The sequence below is a fragment of the Oncorhynchus mykiss genome, chromosome 10, assembly GCF_057628025.1.
Source record: "Oncorhynchus mykiss isolate SJ-2025 chromosome 10, ASM5762802v1, whole genome shotgun sequence".
In the NCBI taxonomy this organism is placed as follows: Eukaryota; Metazoa; Chordata; class Actinopteri; order Salmoniformes; family Salmonidae; genus Oncorhynchus; species Oncorhynchus mykiss.
The window spans coordinates 9,891,196-9,915,000 of record NC_143031.1 but is presented as its reverse complement, the minus strand read 5'-3'; the positions used below and the strand labels follow the sequence as shown (position 1 = coordinate 9,915,000).

General features: G+C 40.2%; 4 protein-coding genes across 7 annotated transcripts in view; 2 read left to right on the top strand and 2 right to left on the bottom strand.

Annotated features, from left to right (window-relative positions):
• lcp2a (lymphocyte cytosolic protein 2a) overlaps positions 1-8,242 on the bottom strand; it is a 14,299-nt gene extending 6,057 nt beyond the window's left edge. Inside the window, exons 1-14 of the mRNA XM_036989649.2 lie at positions 7,968-8,242; positions 7,616-7,710; positions 7,412-7,474; positions 7,214-7,260; positions 6,656-6,721; positions 6,534-6,559; positions 6,384-6,424; positions 6,074-6,272; positions 5,613-5,710; positions 5,462-5,528; positions 2,076-2,177; positions 1,586-1,611; positions 1,295-1,314; positions 319-438 (exon numbers count right to left, since the gene is read on the bottom strand). Coding sequence (XP_036845544.2) covers positions 319-438; positions 1,295-1,314; positions 1,586-1,611; positions 2,076-2,177; positions 5,462-5,528; positions 5,613-5,710; positions 6,074-6,272; positions 6,384-6,424; positions 6,534-6,559; positions 6,656-6,721; positions 7,214-7,260; positions 7,412-7,474; positions 7,616-7,693 — 953 coding nt within the window. The 5' untranslated portion in view covers positions 7,694-7,710; positions 7,968-8,242. The remainder of the gene's footprint in view (positions 1-318; positions 439-1,294; positions 1,315-1,585; positions 1,612-2,075; positions 2,178-5,461; positions 5,529-5,612; positions 5,711-6,073; positions 6,273-6,383; positions 6,425-6,533; positions 6,560-6,655; positions 6,722-7,213; positions 7,261-7,411; positions 7,475-7,615; positions 7,711-7,967) is intronic.
• On the top strand, positions 7,814-15,279 carry LOC110533396 (putative ammonium transporter 1). Of its 2 annotated transcripts, none has more exons than XM_090188912.1 (10): positions 7,814-8,065; positions 12,061-12,150; positions 12,865-13,086; positions 13,203-13,285; positions 13,383-13,508; positions 13,617-13,841; positions 13,986-14,124; positions 14,223-14,302; positions 14,403-14,529; positions 14,644-15,279. In XM_090188912.1, the coding sequence occupies exons 3-10, from the start codon at positions 12,969-12,971 to the stop codon at positions 14,703-14,705; spliced, it is 960 nt and encodes a 319-aa protein (XP_090045038.1). In that variant the 5' UTR covers positions 7,814-8,065; positions 12,061-12,150; positions 12,865-12,968; the 3' UTR covers positions 14,706-15,279. The 2 variants fall into 2 exon arrangements, with proteins under 2 accessions (XP_090045038.1, XP_021473225.3); XM_021617550.3 differs by lacking the exon at positions 7,814-8,065 and adding an exon at positions 10,474-11,011.
• zmat2 (zinc finger, matrin-type 2) lies at positions 14,890-20,603 on the bottom strand. 2 transcript variants are annotated; one of them, XM_036989327.2, is made up of 7 exons: positions 19,306-20,603; positions 18,859-19,178; positions 17,134-17,245; positions 16,850-16,973; positions 16,582-16,655; positions 15,908-16,053; positions 14,890-15,741 (listed from the first exon to the last, which is right to left on the bottom strand). In XM_036989327.2, exons 1-7 carry the CDS (start codon positions 19,436-19,438, stop codon positions 15,601-15,603), a joined length of 1,050 nt encoding a protein of 349 aa, XP_036845222.1. In that variant the 5' UTR covers positions 19,439-20,603; the 3' UTR covers positions 14,890-15,600.
• Positions 20,505-23,805, top strand: slbp2 (stem-loop binding protein 2). Of its 2 annotated transcripts, XM_021617558.3 has the most exons (8): positions 20,505-20,618; positions 20,901-21,035; positions 21,604-21,681; positions 21,870-21,953; positions 22,159-22,305; positions 22,520-22,687; positions 22,767-22,923; positions 23,007-23,805. In XM_021617558.3, exons 1-8 carry the CDS (start codon positions 20,569-20,571, stop codon positions 23,184-23,186), a joined length of 999 nt encoding a protein of 332 aa, XP_021473233.1. In that variant the 5' UTR covers positions 20,505-20,568; the 3' UTR covers positions 23,187-23,805. The 2 variants fall into 2 exon arrangements, with proteins under 2 accessions (XP_021473233.1, XP_021473234.1); XM_021617559.3 differs by lacking the exon at positions 21,604-21,681.

Sequence of the window (23,805 nt, the reverse complement as noted above, 5' to 3'; positions counted from 1 at the left end):
ACATTAATTTTGAGTGTGACTCCAAATCCAGACCTCCATGGGTTGATTAATTTGATTTCCATTGATAATTTTTGTGTGATTTTGTTGTCAGCACATTCAACTATGTAAAGAAAAAAGTATTTAATAAGAATATTTCATTCATTCAGATCTAGGATGAGTTATTTTAGTGTTCCCTTTATTTTTTTGAGCAGTGTACCATGGCTTAACTAACCACTGAATCACAGTGTGTTTATTTAAGGATCAGTTGATGTGTAGTCTATATGTGATGTGTGTCTGGAGCGGTGCCATGTGGAGGATGGAGGGAGGAGCACTGCAGACCTGTTGTTGTTCAGCGGGGCTCTGCCGACCGACGAGCTGCTCCTGCTGACACTACTTGACACAGGGAGGGGAGGTTTGGGCATTCTGGGAGGGTCTGGGCCCCTCTCTTCTGCCTGAGGCCTGGATATAGGAGCAATGTGAAGTCAGAGGTTCCAAAACTGGACAGTGTAGTTACCAATTCAGGAAGTTATAGCTTGGTTAATTTCTTGTAGAAAAGGCACCGTTTTTAGAAACTGAATGTATGTATGTACAACAAATGTGGTGTACAGTGCCTTCAGGAAGTATTCACACCCCTTGACTTTCCCACATTGTTGTTGTCTTACAGTCTGAATTTAAAATGGATTACATTTAGATGTTGTGTCACTGGCCTACACACAATACCCCATTATGTCAAAGAAGAATTGTGTTTTTCCAAAATGTTACAAATTAATAAAAAATGAAAAGCTGAAATGTCTTGAGTCAATAAGTATTCGACCCCTTTGTTATTTCAAGCTTAAATAAGTTCAGGAGTAAAAATGTGCTTAACAAGTCACATAATAAGTTGCATGGACTCACGCTTTGTGCAATAATAGTGTTTAACATGATTTTTGAATAACTACCTAATCTCTGTAAACCACACAAAGAAATGGTCTGTAAGGTACCGCAGTCGAGCAGATCATTTCAAACACAGATTCAATCACAAAAACCAGTGAGGTTCTCCCATGCCTCGCAAAAGCGTTCTGTTTTGGGGCAAATCCACAACAACACATCACCGAGTACCACTCTTCATATTTTCAAGCAAGGTAGTGACAATTAAATCCATTTTAATCCCACTTTGTAACACAACACATTTCTGAAAAAGGTCCACGGGGTGTGAATATACTTATGTGCAGTCATCATTCAAACAGAAAACGAGGTGTCAATGACATTGTGAAATAGAATAGCGAGAAGTCACATGACTGGAAAGCAATACAGAACCAAAATAAGTATTCTGTACCTCCATGAATGTGGAGCAGGCTGTGTGTGAGAGACAAAACAAACATGTCATACACTTCATTGTGAAATCTTCATATTTCAAACTATTGGCAAAGTGTCTGGGATGGTCTTTAAACACTCATATGTCGACATTCTTATAGCTATTAGCTATACAGTTATATAGGCCAACTACAACTTTAGCAAGCACATGCAAAGATCTATAGGCATATGTTTGTTCACTTGACATTAGGATGAGAAGAACGTTGTTTGGACACACAGGACTGATCCAAACATAAGCAAAGTTCATTCTCACCATGTTAGTTGTGTTTAACTTCGTTGCTGTGTGGAATAACAGATCAGGTCAGTACGAGGGCATAAAAAAACATGATATTATTGCTTTATGGTGATGATAAATCCAATAAATGTGATTAAGTATGTAAATTGAACATAAATAGAAAGCATCCTCTCTATACTAACATTGACACATACTTATGGAAGAGGAACTGTTACATGACATGTATCTGTGGGCAGGCAGGTGTAGGAACAGACAACTGCAGTAGTAAACATTTTCTTGCTAGGTTTAGATTGGTGTGAGACACGGGAGGTTGGTGGCACCTTAATTGAGGAGAACGGGCTCGTGGTAATAACGGGAGCGGAATCAGTGGAATGGAATCAAATACATCAAACACATTGTTTCCATGGTTTCCATTGTTTCCAGGTGTTTGATGCCATTCCATTTGCTCCATTCCGGACATTATCATGAGCCGTCCTCCCCTCAGCAGCCTCCTGTGGTGTGAGAGTACCTGGTATTGGAGATTCAGCAAGTCTTGTGCGATCCAGTTTGGTGGGCTTTCTTCTGCGGTCAACTGGTGGAGCGGGGGCAACATTTGAGGAAGTAGCAGGCACTTTAAAAGACAATATGAAAAGACAGGGTACAAATCAATACAAGGGAATAAAAAGTGTTCAAATGCTATATTTAAGCAATACGACACGAGGAGATGTGGTTATGGCCAATATACCACGGCTAAGCGATGTTCTTCTAAATTGTATTTATTTATTTCGAAACATACAATATACTTGCAGTGAAGCCGCTCAACAACTACATCATACCAGTCATCCAACATATTCCCATTCAGAGAGACACACAGAAGCATCCAGGGTCAATGCCCTGCTCAAGGGCATGTTGGCCGATCTACCACCAGGCCAAAAAACGTGAACCCGAACCCTCCAAGATCCCCCCACAGTTCCCCAATAGCTGTCCCTCAACCATTCAAGACCCCTCCTACAGTCCCCCCCCCCAAGAAGAAGAAAAAATAAAATAAAAATACAATTAATTCCAGTCCCCGCCCCCAGGATGCACCCCAGTGCACCAACAACCAAGAGAATGAACCCCCACCCCCAAGAACCCCCCCAATGCACCAACAACCAAGAGAATCAACTAAAGAGAAAAAAGGAAGACAGAAGAAAACAGAAAACGACAATGCTAAAATAAATAAACAAAATAATACATTTAAAACAAAGGACATCAAGGACAACTGAAATCATAACAGCAATACCAACTGTATATGTTTGTGTGCATGTCTGGCACTACTACATGTATGTGTGTATTCTTGTATGTGTTTATTTGAATGAGAGTGTGTGTATATGCATGTGTACAAACACCTGCACGGCATCAGCCCCAGGCTGACCGGCATTAACTGTAAAAACACTGCCACTTAGTGTCATTCAAATTTACTTTTTAATAGGTTTTATTTAGACTTTTTATTTAATTTTTAACTTTTATCTTTGACCATCATTCTATCTTCCACACAGCAACTCCACTCCCACTTGTCTCCAATTCCTCAACTTCCCTCATCCCATGTATCTCTGCTGGCCACCCACTTCGGGTTTCTACGCAACACATATCTTTCAACTATGCTGTGATGTTTAACACATTGCGAGTTGAAGATAAATACTTTTACTAAGAGTATTGACTGGCCCGGTCTCTCCAAATCTCTTAACAGTATTATTTCTAGGGTCAATTTTAGATCAATGCTATGCATTTTCAGACATTCCTGAACATGAGACCAGAAACAGGCTACCTGAGGGCAATACCAAAATAAATGGTCTATTGAGTCTGTATCCTCACAACAAAATCTGCAGAGCTTCAATGATTTTATGCAACAAATATTCAACATTTTGTTGGTGGCAAGAATTCAATATAATAATTTTAGCTGAAGAGAACGAAGTCTTGAATCTTGCGTTGTTTTTATATATCAACTCATACACCCTGTACCATGGAATCGGTACATCAAAAATCTCTTCCCAACTATTTTGCAATCTGTATGGCACAGTTGTCAACATCCTGGTCCTCAAATGAAACTGGTATACTTTCCTATTTATGCTATTTTTATTCCTCCGCCAGTTTTGATTCTTTATATTGGGCAGACAGACCAGTACCATGACTCCTCCTGCTGCCACCTGCCTCCTGCATTTTTTGGGGTAATGCTGTAATCAATTGGTTGTACTCTTGGATTGAGCAGATCTTCCCATACAATTCTGTTAACTCCATGAGGGACATAACTCTACCATTCCCATTTACAACATAATTTAAGAACAAAATACCCCTTTCAAACATCTTTCCCATAAATACAGGTATTTTATCAAACAGCACATTTGAGTTCAGCCATAATATTTGTTGGAATATTTGTTCTATCTTTTCAGGGGGATGAAATTGAAATTGTAGCCAGCTCTGCAATGCTTGTTTGAAAAAGACAGATACTTTGAAAAAAGTATCCTTTTCAATTAATCGAAAATGAGACAGGGCAATCTGCACAAAGGCAAAAAGGCAATTTTTAAACAATGGATGAGCTTTTCTTATTAATCTACTTGAGAACCATTTAGGGGTCAAATAACATTTTTGAATGAGTGAGGCTAGAGAGAGAGAGAGGTTCAGTGGTTTTATATTTAATAATCTCAACCCACCCAATTCATATTCATTATATAGATAGGCACGTTTTATTTTGTCTGGTTTAACGTCCCAGATAAAGCTAAATATTTTTTTCTTGTATGATTTGAAAACTAATCATCAGGAGTAGGCAGCGTCATAAGTAAGTGAGTAAACGGAGATATGACTAAGGAGTTAATCAGGGCAATTTTTCCATAAATAGACAGGTATTTACCTCTCCATGGTTACAGGATCTTGTCTATTTTTACACGTTTTCTATTGAAATTCATTGTGGGGAGCTTACTTATATCTTTTGTGATATGAATACCAAGTATGTCTACTTCTCCATCAGCCCATTTTATAGGTAAACTACAGGATCATTTAAAAATTTTATTTTTTAAAGATCCAATACGTAATATTGTACACTTATCCTAATTAGGTGTTAGTTCAGAGTACAGAAAGAATATCTAGATCTTCAATGAGACATTGCAGGGATCTAGCTTGTGGTCCTAATGTAAAACTTGAGTCGTCGGCATACATGGACATTTTTGTTTTTAAGCCTTGTATTTCTAATCCTGTTGTTATTGGATCTGATTTTAATAGCTAGCATTTCGATGGCCATAACGAATAGATACGGTGACAGCGGACACCCTTGTTTAACTCCTCTTGACAATTCAAAACTCTCTGAGAAGTAGCCGTTATTTACTATTTTACACCTGGGGTTGGTATTCATTATTTTTACCCAAGAGAGTTACCAAAATTGAAAAAATCCAGACATTTATAAATAAAATCCAGTCTTACTTTATCAAATGCCCAAGAGCGGCAGGGTAGCCTAGTGGTTAGAGCATTTGACTAGTAACCGGAAGGTTGCAAGTTCAAATCCCCCGAGCTGACAAGGTACAAATCTGTTGTTCTGCCCCTGAACAGGCAGTTAACCCACTGTTCCTAGGCCGTCATTGAAAATAAGAATTTGTTCTTAACTGACTTGCCTAGTAAAATAAAGGTTAAAAAAAATACAGATGTTCTTTATGCACGACACAATGCAGAGTGCCTGGTTGGGGTGCCTGTAGCCGTGTTATACCACAAACCCCCAAGATGTCTTATTGCTATTATTACCAACGTAATTAGAGCAGTAATTAGAGCAGTAAAACAAATTTTTGTCATACCCGTGGTATGCGGGCTGTCAGCCAATCAGCATTCAGGGCTCGAACCCCACAGTTTATAATTATAGTTAGATAGTAACATTCCAGATTGCACACTTACACTTGCCAGTTATTCTGCCAGGGTGCTGGGGAGATTGCTCTCTTCTGGGTGGGGGAGGTTGCAGTAGCTGCAGATACAAGGAATGTAATGTTGAATGACTGTGTGGAAGGAGGGAGGGAGAGAGTGGAGGAGTCAGAGGGAAGATACTCACACTAGGGTGACTGGCAGAGGGGATTGGAGGACCAGCCCCAGGGCGTTGAGTTGTTGGAGGAGGATGGCTTCTAGCTGTACTGCGGTGCGGTGTACTATCTAAACACAGAGACAGATACAGACAGAAACACATACAGAGAGACAGACAGACAGACAGACAGACAGACAGACAGACAGACAGACAGACATACATACATACATACATACATACATACAGACAGACAGACAGACAGACAGACAGACAGACAGACAGACAGACAGACAGACAGACAGACAGACAGACAGACAGACAGACACAGACAGAGACAGACAGACAGACAGACAGACAGACAGACAGACACAAAATTGTATCAATGTGGAACAAAACAAATTAAAATGTTGTTAAAATTGAAAATCACAACATATATTCTTTGTGAGAGGAGTTGAGCACGGCAAGGCAATGTTGTATTGATGTCTCCGTACCAATGTATTCTCCGTCAGCCATGGGCTTGGCAGCACGGAGCTGATGGGGAATTTCTTCAGGCGCCTCAGACGGAGGTGACTCATAGCCGTTGTCACTGTCCTCAAGTCCAACATCCTCTGTTGGTGACTCGTAATCTCCCCCACTGCCATCATCTTCCTCAGCATCTGGATTCTCATAGTCTTCGTCACTCCCCTCATCCTGGGAGAGACAGACAACCAAGTTGAATTCTGATGGAGTGATAAATCATCTAGGGAGGAACACTTTAATGGAATAAAACAGGAAGGAATGGTATGCCAAATACAGACTTACAAATTCATCCGGTCCCCAGGGCTGATCTTCTTGTGGCATAGCTGTAGTAGGTAGCAGTACAATGGTAAAATTGGCAATTTATCATGGTCCAATTGCTTCTCTGTTGATCATAATAACTTGATCTAAAGTAAGGTCTGAAATAATCCATACCTGGTTCATATTTTGGTGCTGCAGTTCTAGAGAAAATACAGAGGAGAGCAAAATTGTGCTTGGATATTGCTTTGAATTGAATGACTACAGTTGAATAGCTAAGAATGGCAGTAAGTGCACACCTTTTAGTAAAGAATCTCCTTTTTTCTTCTTTCCTGTTGATTTCACTGCAGATTTTGGAGATGAGTCTGCAGAAAGAGCATGCAACATTGTGGCAGTAAATACGGCTACCATATTTTGGGGCAAACAATGCTTCCATCTTTTGTCACACAGTCGTGTAGCGACACAGTCAAGAACTGCCTTGCAAGTTGTGTTCTAAGCATGTGTCAGATCTTCAGTATTGTGAGCAGTGATTGGTGAGTTCTATTTGAGTCTGCCACTGTGACAGGATGTGGTATCTGAAGTATATTTAAGTTTCAATTTCAGTCTTTGTCTCCACATCTTCTTCTCTAAAATACGGCACACTGGTACACTCCTCCCTCTCTGTCTATCTCTCATGGTCTCTCTGCTTACTCAGTTTCCTGCCCTAAAAACACTAATGTAGCTCCATTTTCTTGCTGTTGAATAGTTTCCTTTCCCTGTGCAATTAGCATACTTCCCAACGTATTCATAGTTTAATGTAATTGTTGTAATGTTCAGTTTTCTTAAAATAATGAAAGAGAAAGTAATTCATCACTCACGGCGCATGGATTTTGGGGAATTTCTGATGGTCATTTTCAGTCATGTTCTACAAAATGATAGATTAAGTATTTCCATCAAGTGATACATTTACATGACAGTCAAAAGCATTGTTTGAATATGAAATTCATGATCAAAGTTGAATAATTATACAAGGAACACACGGGAAAAGGGACACACATCTGCTTCATATCACTTACCAAGAACCTTTGTCCATTTATGCTACATTTCATAATGACTTTATCGCAGCCACTTAAATTCAACTGTAAATGCATAAAACACATGAATTAATATGGATCCTGGGAAACAGCATTGAATATGATGTTGTAAGACAGAGAACTGAAATGTTACAGGTTGTGAACTGTCAACAAAAGGTTCAATAATTTATTCTGAAAATGACTTACCTTCTTCATGTAGTCTGCCAATTGGTGTGGATTCCAGTCCATTACCACTGACTTGGATGGCACTCGGTCAAAACTCATTGTTCCCTTCTCTTCTTCTGAATATAAATGAAATACAAAATCCTTTGAAAGACAATTGACTGCAACACCTCCTCTGTTACGGTGCAGTCATATCCACAGCCATGTTCGACTTCGAGGCCTGTCAGAAAATGGCTCCTTGTATCTTGCTGCTACGCCCTTGGCAATGCTCTGTCTGGCCCTTTGTCGAGGAAGTTTGCAGTCTGACCAGTATTCAGAGAAATAAAATAGGAAGATATTACTCTTTCACCACACAGAAAAGCATTACAACACTCACCACAAGTGCAATCTGAGGACTCCAGAAAGAAAGAAAAAACGTCACTATTTTGTCTCCTTCCTCTTCTGTGAAATCATGTTGGGTGTGTCAATTGTCTGGTAAGTGATGAAAGCTATTCACCAAGAGTTATGTATGATCTGAAGTCCAGACAAGAGCAACACAAACATTTAAATGTCAATATCTTAAACGGTAGGCTAGTCAGTTATCTGAGAGCTCTGAGAAAAGAAAGAAAGAAAGAAAGCAAACTTCCTCATGAGTTTCCTGTTGACGATGACAGTGGGGGCAATAGCAAAGAGAAGTTATAGCCCCTTCTAAGAACAACTGCAGTTAACATAGAAGCATAACACTATACACAATAAACCTAATAACACACACACACACACGCATACACACACACACACACACACACACACAAATCACATAAATTGTTGTTGTTACTATTTCATTTATTTATTATTACATAAGTGTCACAAACAAATGTCATAAGTTTAGAATGGGAACAGTACACAGAAACATTTAAAATGTCAGTTATTCTAAAATAATGATTTATGCGTGACATATTCAGAATGAATCTTATTTGCTTTAATTTGAACCATAAAATTAACACACATTTAATGTTATCTGACAAAGGTTTGGACAACAACAGCAACTTATTTAACTTTAATGACTTGAGACTTCAGCAAGGTCACTAACTTGTAAAAAAAAAAAGAATCCAAGACTAAGGTCAGAACTATATGTTTTGTATTTTTTCTATTCAAACAGTTTGCGATAGTTTGACTATGATTGGTGTTAAAACAATTCTAATTAAATTATTAAATTAAATCAAACTCTACCTAAACCACAATGTATTTTAAAATGCATTGGTTTGTTATGAAAAATAATGCTATTAAACATTTGCATTTAAAGTATAACTTTTTAATGTATATAAACAAAGTCCATATAAATAACCATTCAAACTAATACAATCTGAACAACATAATAATAGAATATTGCACCATATCAAAGACAAATCAATAACGATGTGCAAAAATGCACACTTAAAACATTAAACTGGTCCCTCATTTCTCTCTCTTCTTTATTGTCATGTTATAGTCAGCAGCACACAGCAATGCTGACCAGATTTTGCTTTAAGAGACATTTGCATTCAGAAATGCAAGCTGCCTCAATTTCGAGGGGCTGATGCGGTTTCTTCTCCCAGTAATTATTTATCCAGTTTTTCCGAGAAGACCCTCTCAGAGGGAACGGATGTGGCCACTATGCAGTCTCTCTGTCATGACTATAGTAAGCCGTGGGTAGACAGAGGCCTTGTTCCTCCACCAGCTCAGAGGATCTGCAGATAGGATCGGACCTCCATTATGGCATCTGCTGAGGGATTCCTTCGTGCTGCATCCCCAGTTGCTCTCTCTTCAAACAGCATCCAAACAGCAGATGTTTGTGGCACTACTGCTGGTGCTTCTGCTCCATCTGCTCCCTCTTCTTCCTGTTGCCCTGGTGCCTGAGCGAGCTGACTGCTGGGGCTGTCCCTCCCTGCTGATGAGGTTATTATTCTTTGAAGAGCCTCACCAATCACTCTGGCATCACTGAAGGATAACTTCTTAAACCTGGGGTCAAGTGCAGCGGTTTCTGATAGCACGTGATTATATTCCATTCTGTGGAACTTCCTGTCCATTGATGAACATAGGGTGTCCATCAACTCTGTCACATGTCCTGTGGTTACATTTGCTTCTCTCTGGTGTGACTGTGAGTGAGTTGGCTCGGCCCTCCCTCACAGCATCTTTGGTTCATTGATTGACACTGCGTGTCTGATTGACAGGAACAACAGGTGAGGCTGTTAGTCTGAGCAGGCAGTCAACAGTCAGAACGAATGTGTGTGCTCTTGAGCATTTAGGACTATATTATTTTATTTATTTTTTCGTTCTTTGAATTAGTTAATTCTATTCATTTAAATATTTTGATTATTTATATCTTAATTTTTAAAATATATTTTATAAATAGATTCGGCTCTTCCGATATTCGAATATCCCAACGTTCACCTCGTTCGTGAACGACCCATCACACAGGCATTTCGCGCTCTCTCCGGCATAGGTTTTTGACATGAAATATATAATATGTTACTATTGCAATGATAACAAGACAACTGAAATTATTGTAAAAAATGGTATTCTGGTTGCCAAATACTTCATAGACAAACAAAAATTCCAAAATTCTATACCAAAATTACATTTTTTTTTTTTGCACATCTTATTCAAACATTAACCCTAGTGAATAAGAACAAGAATAACATCTTCCTAAATCATTATAATACGATTTTTGTCAGAGTGAATACAATTGCACTAAAATGGTTTCTTTTTTGTATTATTTTATTTATATTATTTTTGTATGTTTGATTATTTTCTTGTTAATAACTGTGTTTGTTTTGTTAGACATGTTTGATGTAGCAATGTAAGTTGATTTTTGTATTATGAATAATAAATAAATAACTAAAATAGATGTATTATTATTAGCTAATCACACAGGTCAGGATCTGTGACGTAATAGAAGCACCCGAATTCGAGTTCGGGAAAGAAAATGCAATTTATACTTTGCTAGCTAAGTACTTATCTTCAACCTAGCCTGGATATATGTATGTATCGTGTCTGCCTCCATCACGATCAGTCACTTGCGAGCCTGATACCGTGAACCACACATAGCTAATGTGCTTTATACGTGTAACATTAGCTAGGCTACTTGTTTGTTTTGCCATTGCATAGTTAGCTAACGGCTGCGCTAACGAACCAGATTGCAAGCTAGTAGTTAGTCTATTTATGCTACCAGCTGGCTAACGGCTGCGCTAACGAACCAGATTGCAAGCTAGTAGCTAGTCTATTTATGCTACCAGCTGGCTAACGGCTAACGGCTGCGCTAACGAACCAGATTGCAAGCTAGTAGCTAGCTATTTATGCTACCAGCTGGCTAGCTGTACAGTTTTTTGTTTGACATGGCTTTCCCTGATTCGATAGCTGTCCACGATGCGTTCATTCTCCTCGCCAGCTTCTTTGCATTGTGTGAGTATTGTTCATGAATCTGTCTGTCTGACAGGCAGGCTAGGTAATGTAGCTAGCTAGCTAGAGTAGTAAAGTAAGATCTTACTGCTATCTCGTCTCAGTTCCGTGGTTACCATGGGGAAGCTTTAGTAGAGAGCTCTGTAAATGTAGATATTTTTTTGTTATTTTAAGTATTTAAAAAAAATATATATATATTTCTTGTTGTTGTGGGGGTTGATGACCTGTTGAGGGTTGGCCTAAAACATATGTTGGTGACTCATGGAGTTGCAGGACTGAATGTTGTTTACCTTGTCTTGGCTAACTATAGCTAGCTGGCTGATTTAATTTGAATAATGCATTCCAACACCTGATCAACATAGCACCGGATTTTTTTTTTATCACACCTTCCCCTGTTTCTGGAAGGACGTGGACTGTGCGAGTGGATGACAGAGGCTCGCCTCATAGGATAACTGCCGAGGTGTGGTGGTCTCTAAAGCTCTTATAGCTGCCGAAGGATGACCCAGGTGGGGGTTACACTTTCGTGGTGGATGTCCCAGCCTATACAGAGCCATAGCTGTGAACTTCAAAGACAGAAGAGCCTGGTGAAAAGCTCCTGGCCTGTCTGATTGATGTTTCTCCCTCCCTGGCTGTAACATTAACGCCACCTCAGTAAATAATGGACCTGATCGGACAGCTCAGTTTCTTCTCTTTTCTGTCCATAAAAAACAAATCTATTGGTGAAAGAGGCAGGGCAGGCCAGGAGCAAGGAAGGAGGGTGTGGTCAAGGAAGGCATCTCCCGAGGCTAAATGCCCTAAAGGTTTTTATTATCAGAACAGGCGTAAGACACCACTCAAACTACTCCCTTTATTGAACGGGATCATCATCGATCTGTGGAAGACCATCTCCAATGAACTGCCAGCTGCCTGAATTGTTTTGTTTTTATTTTTTTTAAAGCGACTTGGAGAATCTGTATGAAAAAGCGCTAACTATATAAAATAGATATATTATTATTTGATGATAAAAAAAATATATATGTATTCTAACTTTACTTTCAACTTTGATTGCACAGGCCTCAAGTTTGGGTTTGCGTTTGTGGAGGCAGGCAAAACAGATCCAAAGAACGTCTCCAATGTCATCTTTAAAAATGTAGCAGACACATGTAAGTTGACATTTTTTGGTAGTTTTTTTGCCTAGTTTGAAGATAATCTAGGAGATTATAAAAATAGAAATGTCATGAGATGCAAACACATATGCCAAATTGTTAGAATTGATAAAATTTAACTTGTTCACCCAATGCTGTTTGATGGAAGTGTAATTATTTTACCGGTTTGCTGATATTGAGCTGCACAACTGTAGTTGTAAAAACATTTTTAGGCAACTGCTCTTTTGCGATATCAAAATTATAACTTTGAAGGAGAGCATTGTGTGAGTGTTTAATCTGTGAAGAATCAGGAATCACATCTTAAAATATATATTTTTAAATGTGACTAGAATGAGAGGAGGCTGTATTCTCAGGATACTTACTGTAGCTGTCACATGCTTACAGGCCTCCACCAACACCAACCCATAAACACGTTGCAAGCTTTATGCTTGCATGTTAGTGCAAGAAGTGGCAATAGCATGCATGCTGTTTGTTTCGATAGCACAGTTTCCACTTCCTGGTGACTGATGTGGCAGAGTAGGAGTTTGAACTATAGGCCTACAGGTCAAAGAAGGAAATGAGTAGGTGACTGTTTAGTTCATGAAGATCTTTAATCTGCTGGAAAAAAGTATTCATGTTTTTATGCAATGCAACCGACTTAACAAACAGCCTAATGGGTAAACCTTAGTTCACTACTTATTTTAACCCATTCCATCCCTTGTTTGTTTTCAGTTGTCACCTTGCTGGCTTTCTTTCTCCATGGCTATGCATTTGCCTTTGGGGAGCACAACGCTGTTATCGGAACCCAATTCTTCCTCACACTGAACAAGACAAACATGGTAAACTTCTTCTTCAACTATGTTCGCTGTGCTGTAGCCACTACTCTGGCACTAGGGGCTGCCAACGAGAGGACAGAACCAATCGGCTACCTCATATCCGCATACGTTTTCTCAGGTATTCTCACTCACTGATTCTAAAACCACAATTTTTGGGCCACTTTTCCTTCACTCAATACTTTTAAGGTGAGGTTTGTTATATTGCTTGTGTTCAGAGTCTCTCTGTTTCCTCAGGAATAATCTACCCTCTGGCTTGTCACTGGGTCTGGGACCAGCAAGGCATCTTCAGTCCAACCTCCACCTCCTACCCATCACAGGTGTGAACCAGTCACATCACATCACATAATCAAATTCAGGATTTAACTATGTATTACAAGCAGAGAGATTCTCGTATTGACCCACATTTCCGTTCAGGACTATGCAGGCAGCGGTGTGATCTTCTTGCTGGGTGGTGCAGCGGCAGCTGTCTCACTGCGGGTTATAGGATCACGGGCTGGACGCTGGAGTCCCCATTTCAAACGGACAGAGCACAGCCAGCCTGTAAGTCATGGATACAAGTGCAAAGGCCATCTTGAAGACTACAAAAGTAGATGCATTCTTCTGCATCCACCAACTCCTTGTCTCCTTTGTGTGTATGACTGTTCTTAGATGGTGGTGCTGGGAGGATGCCTTCAAATGCTGGGCTTCTTGGGCCTGGTGATAGGCACTCACCCCCGTGTGTTGGATGCTGATGAGGGCCTGTTACTGGGGCTAGGCACTGTAAACTTGCTGCATGCTGCTACAAGCGGAGGACTCTACGGACTAATGATCCAACGCATCGATAAGAACTACTATGATCTCGACAGCATGCTCTCTGGGGCCATTGCTGGCATGGTAATACAGTTCGGGGCTTGGGAGATGTAGGTCCATTATGACTGCACATCATCTATGGGGCTTGTGCTGACCTGTGCATAATCAATAACTAAGCATTTGTTTTTACGCTGAGCTCAGAGTCCGGTCTTTCTGTGGTGTTTACAGGTGGCAGTGTGTGCAGGAGTAGACACCTACATGCCTGGTGTGGCAGTCATGTGTGGGGCCACTGGATCTCTCCTCTTTATTGGCTTTCGCCGCTTCCTCTGTGCTGTGAGGGTGGATGACCCCCTTAACATCATCTCCGGTTAGAATCATATTTCTGGTTGAAATACAAAAAAATTATAATTGCCTCCCATCCCCAAAACCCACATGAATCATAATGCGTCTCACTTTCTCTGTCAGGGTACTTAATTCCAGGGGCCTGGGGCTTGATGCTTGCAGGTTTATTCTCTGATCATGGGGCTCTTGGAGGACATATCCAGGTGAGGAATGAAACAGACCACCCTGGAGTGACCTCTGCTGCATAATTGCTGTAGCGCACAACATTTATGGAGTTGGTTCTCCTTTTGTTATTATTTCCAGGTGTTGGGGAACAATTGCATTGTGGCACTGGTGTTATTCTTCTGGGCAGTGGCTATTATGTACCCTCTTCTCTCCATACTCATGTGTTTTGGAGTGCTGCGAGTCCCCCGCTTTATGGAGAAACAAGGTGAGATAATACCGTTGCTCTGCAGTCATTTCAGCACTGGAAGCTAAGAGAAATGGTACATTTGGTATGCATAATGATGCATTCTCCCTGGTGTTATTTTTATTTTTTTTACAGGAATAGACAAAATCAGACACACGCTAAGACACCCTCACGGCACCAGGAAGTCACTGAACTAACCCCAGACAGAAACATCAATCCAGAGGCAATGAAGTTAAACCTGGGGATAATTTTTGAATGTTTTTTTCTAAACAATTTCTTAATGCATAACTAAAACATTTGTTAGCAAGCATATTTGTTCCAGAGTAATCCTCTTTTGTTTGCACCATAGTTTCATATTGAGAAGGATGGCAGTACAAAATATTTACAAAGTCAAACAATTTATTGTATGAATTACAGATGTCTTGAGTAAGGCAAACACTACTACACACAATTGCCCCATGTTTCTAGGTGGAATTTATTAGGGAAGCATTTAGTTGTGAGGTTGTTATTTGGGGGCCGAACAGTTGAAAAGTCAAATAAAATAAAATGCACTGTCCAATAACTGACATCTTTGATAGCAGATAAACATCCACTATATTTGCGTGAAAAAACAGGTAGTGCAACTAGTGGAATGTAGGCAAATGAACACACAAAAGAATCTTCAAGGTCAATGGGAACCTGTTGTAAGTTATTATTATTTTTTAAACATCTGTGGACATTTACCCTAAATTCAGATATAAAATTCCCAATAAATTACTAATTGTATTACTATGACATGTTATCCCATTCTATCAACCACAAACCTAGCAGTTTCAGGGACTCCTCAGACTGTATGTACAGCATGCGGTTAGTTTTTTTGGGAGGCTGGTTTGGGAATAGAATAGGGGGTTTTGGGGATGAGTCATAGAATACCGACCTGGTGGCAGAACAGTTTGCTCTATAGCCAACCCTTTTGTTGTGCTCATGACAACAAGTAGCTGGCTTTAGCACATCTGGGAACAGGCTGATAGAATACTACAGACAGCAAAGTTTACTTTGATCAGCTGAAAGGGAAAGGTTGTAGAGTGTAAAGAAATGCATAAAGTCTTTAGGTCATTTGCCTTTCTTTGATGAACCAAACCCCGAGAATCCCATCACAGCAGCCATTTCATCATCCTCCTCGAAAAGATCCTCCTCTGCTTTGCGCTTCTTTTCCTTCTGCTTCTCCTTCTTGTAAGCCTTTGCTTTCTCCTCCTTCGAAAAGTGACAGGGATACATGCTTTCACGATTTGTTTTAACATGGCTTAATGGTCATTATACTCACGTTAGACATAACAGCAATGGTATTTATTTCCTGACCTGAACTAATAACACACATTACATCCATTTGGGCTGACAGTATTCTAGCCCCATCACCTACCTCTTCTCGAAGCTCTTTCATGCGCTCTTCAAAATCATACTCAGTCTGCTTCTCCTCAATCTTCTTCTTGTTAACTTCAAATCGTTTCTTCACCTGGTCCAATGAGGATCGCTCTACGCGCATGGACATTCCCAGATTCCTCTGGTCTGTGAGGAGAAAGTAGATGAGAAAACAGATGACCAATTTAGCCATCTACGTTGCCATCTACATTTTTTTTGGTATTTTACACCCTTTTCCGATCTTGTCTCGCCACTGCAACTCCCCAACGGGCTCGGGAGGCAAAGGTCGAGTCATGCATCCTCTGAAACACGACCCGCCAAACTGCGCTTCTTAACACTGTCCGCTTCACCTGGAAGCCAGCCGCACCAATGTGTCAGAGGTTACCTGTTACCTGACAACCGAGGTCAGCTTGTAAGGTGCCCGGCCCGACACACGCGATGAGCCAAGTAAAGCACCACCCCAGCCAAACCATCCCCTAACCCAGACGACGCTGGGCTAATTGTGCACTGCCCTATGGGACTCCAGATCATGGCCGGTTGTGATACAGCCCGGGATCGAACCTGGGTTTGTAGTGACACCGCTAGCACTCCAATGCAGTGCCTTAGACCGCTGCGCCACTCGGGGAGGCCATACGTTGCACTTGTAATGTAGATGACAATGTTGTGCATACTCACGTTTCTTGCCATTGATGTGGTCCAAGAAGTTGATGGAATCCTTCACAACACAATCACACACATTGCAGTAGTACCTGAACATTAGATAGAAGAGGTTAGCACTCAATGCCTTTATCAGACACCTGTATCACTTGTCAAAAAGACAATGACATCAATTAGGGCTAATCTGTAACTATAAATAATATAATGCATACAGCTCTTAGATAAGGGAGTGACAATAACAGTGTCAACTTCATTTCAGAAGAATCTTTGGATGCCAGCCTCTTACCCGCCCATCTCAGCCTGTGGTGTGGTCTTGGTGATAACAATGGTTTTACCCAGCTTGGACTCGAGGTCCACCTTGTAGTCCCTGTGTCGCAGGAGTTCCCGCTTAACTGGGGGCGCTGGCTTGCCTGAGAGAAGGGGGCATGATAATTATGTATACGTTCATGGTGTGTTCACTCTCTATCCATTACTCACAGGAATTAATGTATTCATGGGAATCAATTTCAATTTGAAGCTTTCACTTAGTTAACTCCCATGTGTTAGTTACAGTGGCGAAAGGATAATTACCATCTTTTTTGTCTCTCTCTTCATCGAGACGTTTTTGAGCCAGTTGTTCATACTCATCTTTGTCCCACTTTCGTCGAAAATCATTCTTGCTGCTATTACCTCCACCACTGGACTTCAGGAACAAAACAAAAACAAACAAAAAAAGGGGGGGGGGGGGGGTAGTTTAAGAAATGCATGATGACGGTACATTTCAACACAGAACAATTTCTTCAAGCACAATTACTTATATTTTTTACTTTCTACCTATAGTTCCCAAACCTCCTGGGGACCAACAACCGTACCTTCTATTTGATCTATTCCGGAGCTAGCAAATCTGATTCAAATTGTAAACTAATTATCAAGCCCTTGACTAAGTGTATCAGGTGAAGTAGTTCAGGCCTACAACAAAATTGTGAAACATCTGGGGGGGGTCCAGTGGAGAGTTTTGAGAACCGGTGAGTTAGACAAACAAATAGCTATTGGTAACAGCCACAAGCTTTACTAGTTAGTTAGCACGGCTAGCGTACGTCCATAATGGCTGGTAATTTTACAAAGTTAGAATTTATTTCAAACGTTCTACTCTCACACGAATTATGACATATAAAAGTCGTGTTGATTTCACCCTAAAACCGTAAGGATTAATTAGCCTCACGATACATACCCCACTGCCGGACGCCATTTTGTTTGTAACAACGTTATGGAATACGTTACTGTCGCAATATTTGGGGGATGTGAAGTATATTGTCGTGTTTATGTCGAGCGCCTTGTTTTAAGTAGGAAAAATAAATAGCCTATTCATATCAAGTCATTGATTCATCATATAATGGGATTTCTAAACAAAAGCTGACACCTTTCTTAGATTTTTTTATGAAATGGAAAAATCGAATGCATTGCATTATAGTAAATCATTATTATTATTATCTACTGTACATCAAATAATTAGCCCCATCAAATAATTAGCTAGCTATTAAATGAAGTACTTTAAGCGTACTGGGAAGTCGGACCAAAGGGTTGTCACTAGTTACCCCACCACAGCCACAAAGTAAAAATAGGCTATATCGTCAAATTTAATTAATTTAGTTGTGAGGTTGTCATTTGGGGGCCCAATTTAAGTTTAGGGTTAGGCATAACGTCTTAATTTAAGTTTATCGTTAGGCATAAAGTTAGCAGATTTTAAAATGGGGGTAACATGGGATGAGAGACCCCCCAATTCCTAATAGCTGAAACAATAAAAGCAAAGCTTGGAGAAACATTTTTGGCCATGCTTAGGGTAGCAAACTATAAAGGAAAATAAATTACTACAGTTTAAATGTTAACATTTATTTTTTAGGAAAGGGACAGCTAATATAAGTTTATGCCATAGGGTTTCACAGAAGTGTCCCTATTAAAAAAAATAATAATAATAATCCAATTTTACCTATTTTGCACATAAATTATCTTTCTTCTTTAACCTTTATACTCCATTGTGAACAGTTAAACTAAACTCATTATCATTTGAATAAGGAAAGATTGTATATCCCAGCAGTCTTTAAAATGAATTCAAGAGCAAAAAGGTTTTCAATAGTTTGTAATATTTATATTTTTCATTTGGAATATAACTGATTAAATGTTGATTAAACACACACACATTAAGCATTTTATAACAATAACTTAACACAATGGCATTTACCCTAGATTTTTTTATTGACACAGAGGTCACAAATGAATCCCATCCCAGTTCAATTTGAGCATAGCTCTTGAGCCCACCTTTGACACTGCTGGCACCGTATCCAGTCCCCACCGGTAACAGAGAAGAGCTCGTTTAGGGTGTTTGTTGTGGTTTTGGAACCTGGAAGAACCTTTTTCAGTGGCACCACAGCTTTCTTCTGTGTCACTGGTTTCCTTTTGCTTTCTTAGTTCTCTCAAAAGTTGTTTTGCCTTGTCCTCCAGGAACCTCTTGTGGGGTGAGGCTGTCAGGACTGTAGCTGACTCAGCCTTTATTTTTCTAGGACTCGCCTCCTGTATTCTTGGCCTGGGGGACAACTCCAATATGACATCTGCCACTGTTTGTTGTTGTAGAACTGGTACTGTTAACAAAAACAAACAAACAACAACAAGAATTCATGAGTATTGGTTCAATAAACATGTATTTCTAATCACTCTATATGCTACTTTATGTTTCCTAAAATGAGTGCAAACATGTATTTTTCTTACCAACATTCAGAACAAGTTCACTGGAGACCTGTGAGTGTTGAGTAGGCTGTGGGGTGGAGGTTGCGGCGGATGTTGATGTTGTGGCAGAGGTTGCTTGTGGGATACGGATGGATAATCCTGTGTGCCGCTTCATAAAACTGTAAAACCAGTCTATCTATGCATGTTAGTCTAACCTGGCCCCTATTCTAACTCTGACCCCTAACCCTAAATAAATGGGTGAGATGCCCCACTGGAGGAGGGGCATCTTGTCCCCAACACACTAACCTAACATATTACTACTTCACTAAAAAACAATCAACATTTTTCTCTCTAAACAAGTGGGAGATTTATCTTAAGGCTTCCTTACAAGTACATTTCAAAAATAATAATGGATCTAACTTCCTTGGATTATATTTATAACTTTTTCTAAATTGCAATTGAAATTATAAACTTTCCTCAAAATCGTTTTGATGGAATTATGGAACTGAATACATTTGTAGTTGATCAAGGAAGGCTGAGGAACTGTTGATTTTTATTAATTATTGATTTATTTATTTTTTACATCATGTGTTTTTTGTGAGAATTTACAGGGGGTTGGGGGGCATCTTACCCTAGGGGGCATCTCATCCCAAATAACTCTATATTTGGACTTGTATGACATGGCAGCCTTCAATGCAGGTGTCTGCTGACTGATCTATAAAGAACCTTGCATTCTAAATAACTAGCCCTACTCATTATTATTTGTAAATCAGTCAGTCAGTCACAATTTACCAACGATACATTACAGATTTGTTCCTCTCGAACAAGGACAAATTGTAGAAATAAGGGTTTTAGCCATAATTATGGTCTTGTTCCCCTGCTCAGATGTTGCATGCGTCAAAACATTCGACTCTGTCATCGACTGACAGATTTCTATAACATATGGTGCTTTCATGACGCACCAAAGTTATAGCAAACCCCTAAAATAGCAGAACACAGGGAGCAGGGAACAAAATGTTACTCAGTCAATATTCAGTAGTTTTAAACTACACATGATAGAATGACAAAAACATACAGACCTCGGCTCCATAAATGCACCTCGAAACGGGTGTTGGTGTTTTGGGGAAACATGTCGTTCAGAACAAACCGTTATGCAACGTATCAAACGTTCAATCGAACTAAACGCACCCAAGATAGGGCAGGTGCCACACCCCTGCAGCCCCGCCCTGATGGCACCTGGCGTTAATTTAAAACCTTTCCTTGCCGCAATGGGGAATTTACTGCGTGGCTGCAGCCAAATATATCATGTCAACAAGCGTCGAATCCGCATTTCAAGGTCCATTTATGGAGTCGAGGTCTGTATTTTTTTGTTTGTCATTCTATGACGTGTAGTTTACATCGTCTCTACATGATTAGGTTATGTTTCTTATGTGTATGGCCGAAAATCCCATCACCATAAAGTGGCCGAACACCGCTAGATTATTTTTTATATTTTTTTATCTGATACTAATTACAACAAGGTCACGTAATTGATTCTGAAATTGTTTAGTCTACCCTCAAAGTTAAGTGGTATAATTGAACAAAAACGATTCACTTATATTGAATAATATTTTTCTCCCTGTGTACTGTTATTTTAGGGGTTGGTCAATGCCTCTTTTGTCTGGCGTTCCAGCGCTGCCCCCTGGCTTCAGGTCCAGACCACCTTCTTATCCAAGCAGCCCTGAACCTTGGCTTCTCCCAGGATGTAGCTCTGTGTATGACAGTCTGGTCAGGTACATTTATTTTATTGATTGAGCACGACAACAGTCAACCTAAACTTACCCAGAGAAACTGGTTTGGGCCCAAATGTCTGGTTTACTTTTAGAGAATATTTGACATGCAGAAAATGAAAGGCAGCGCACTAACCCCAACTAACTTCTATGCCTTTCCCTAATATTTAACACTTACCTGAACCTCACTAAAACTATCTTTAATCTAACCCTTGTTCCCAACCATAATTATGCCTAATATGAAATGTTTGTTCAGCTGTGCAAAAGTCCACCTATTCACTAGTTACTTATATTTGGGTAGCCTAAGGTTAGAGTGTTGGGCCAGTAACCAAAAGGTTGCTGGATCGAATCCCTGAGCTGACAAGGTAAAAAGGTTGTTCTGCCCCTGAGTAAGTCAGTTAACCCACTGTTCCCCTGGTGCTGAAGACGTGGATGTTGATTATGGCTGCCCATGCACTTCTGTTTCTGAGGGGTTGGGTTAAAATCTGAAGACACATTTCAGTTGAATACATTCAGTTGTACAACTGACTAGGTATCCCCCCCCCTTCCTTTATTTTCCTGTCCCTTTCAGTAATACAGCCCCAGCCATGCCTCCCTCCCCCATTAATGGAGAAAGAGGACCTGCCCCTGCTATGCAAAAGCTACGCAGGTATTATTCATTACTCTGGCATTCCAGCACCTGCCTTGGACTTCTGCTCTAATAACGGTTGTATTTGTTAGTGCACACTAGAGAATTTTCGCAAAGGAAAACATTTAGCTCAGTTCTTTCTTTCCTGATTTTTTTTTTTACTTTGATTACTCTAACCTGAACTTTTGTCTGATTGCTTTTCCTATCAGGTCCTCCATCCTTGAGCGATGTATCCTTAGGATGTCTACTGCAAGTGTTGCTGTTGGAACGGAAGACATGGATGGCGTCAGGAGGTAGGAATCCACTCATTTCTTTTGTCAGCCTATTGGAGCACAGTTAAGGACTCTTATATGAAGGGCCTCCGTTCCTCAATCAGTTGACTTGAACCCTTTACCAATTTGCTCTTTTGAAATGTATAACATTCTCTATTTAGATGGGGAATTCCCATGCACTATTTCAAGCAATGTTAGTAGAAATCCTGAAGGCTTGTTTTTCTAGGTCCCAGGCAGGGATGCGTTTGGCCCCACGAAACCTGGATCCAGCTCACATGGAAGGCAATGAATCTGTTCTGAAACGACGGCAGAAACAGGTTCAGTACGGCAAGAACACCGCTGGCTACCAGAATTACCTGGAGCAAGTTCCCAAGTATGACAACTGATTATTCTGTTTATTTTTTTGCTATCAGAACAAGCACAGTAACTAGGTTCTAAAGGGTAACTAATGTCCTGTGAAAAACCCTAAACACTTTTACAGAACTATTTATTGGATGAGACCTTAACTCAAAAGTTGGCTATAAATGTAAGTCCATGAGTAGGTGGAATATTTATTCATTTTTTTTCTCCCCTCTTTCTGATACAAGGCGTTTGAGAATCCCTGGGCTGCACCCATCCACTCCAAACAAATATAGAAAGTACAGCCGCCGATCTTGGGACATGCAGGTTCGCCTTTGGCGGAGAGCTCTGCATGCGTGGGACCCTCTGTCTGAAGCGCATGGAGAAGTGGAGGAACAAGACCCTCTTGACCAACTGTAGGCATTGGGTGTTTTTACATTTGTAATAGTATTTGCTTATCTTAAGTTGAACTGATCAATTCTTGATTATATGCAGGCAGGGGTTGCTTGAGCAGATGAATTGCGAGCTATATGAAGACTATAGTGGTAAAGAGAGGACCAGAGGGATGCTGTCAAACTCCAAAGCCCCCTTCTCCTCTAAGCCTCCAGTAATGTCATTCAACAGTCCCTGGATGTTTCCCCATGGATCTCAGGTGTGTCAGTTTTACTCTCTTCTTAGTAGGTGTTGTCTTGTATTTGGAGATAACTGTACAGACTGTGACTTGCCTCTCTTTAGGTGGATGTGTCGGGTCCTCAGGTGCCATCCTCCCAGCCAGGCTTGGGGTATGCCTTTAGCAGTCATCTAACGGCTGATGAGAATGTGGTGGGATGGCTAAGATTTCTCCTGGAAACTGACCACTCCCGCGATCAACAGGCGCCCCTGCAGGGCGACCGGCTACTGTGGAAGCCGTACTGATCATTGCTGTCAGTCACAGCGGTAGATCTTTTGGGTATATCCTAATAGACTTGCAGGGTTGCACTGGGTGTTGTGCTGACTATGAAAGGGATGATTGCTGTAAAATATTTACCACTTTTGGGTTCACTTTTTACACTTTGGTTATGGTTCTGTAGCGCACATTTTCAAACTGCTTCACTAATCATGTACCTACATTGATGTCTATTTTGGACCACTGTAATGCACTTTTTTTGCACCATTTACCTTTGTCACAATTACATTTAAGTTATGTTAGGTTTTCACTGCCCCATCCTCTAAAACAGGATTCTATTCTGACCTGCCTAAATTCTGTTTTCTCTCTAAAGAGTAAAAATGTATTAGCTTTATGTTGCGTTTTGCACACCAGCCACATCACCATGTTCACCAGTCTGTGACCCAACTGACTGTCAGGCTCTATACGGTCTCATGCACCATCCTCTCCTGCCTACCTAGCTGTTTTTCTAAAAACAATGTCGATGGGGAAAATGCTATCACTTTGTTTAGTAGTTTTTTTTTTATTCATTTTTTTTCTTAATTGTCTTTTTGTACAACCTGAGTACTGATGCAAAACGAAATTAATAAAGATATGTTCCAAATTGAA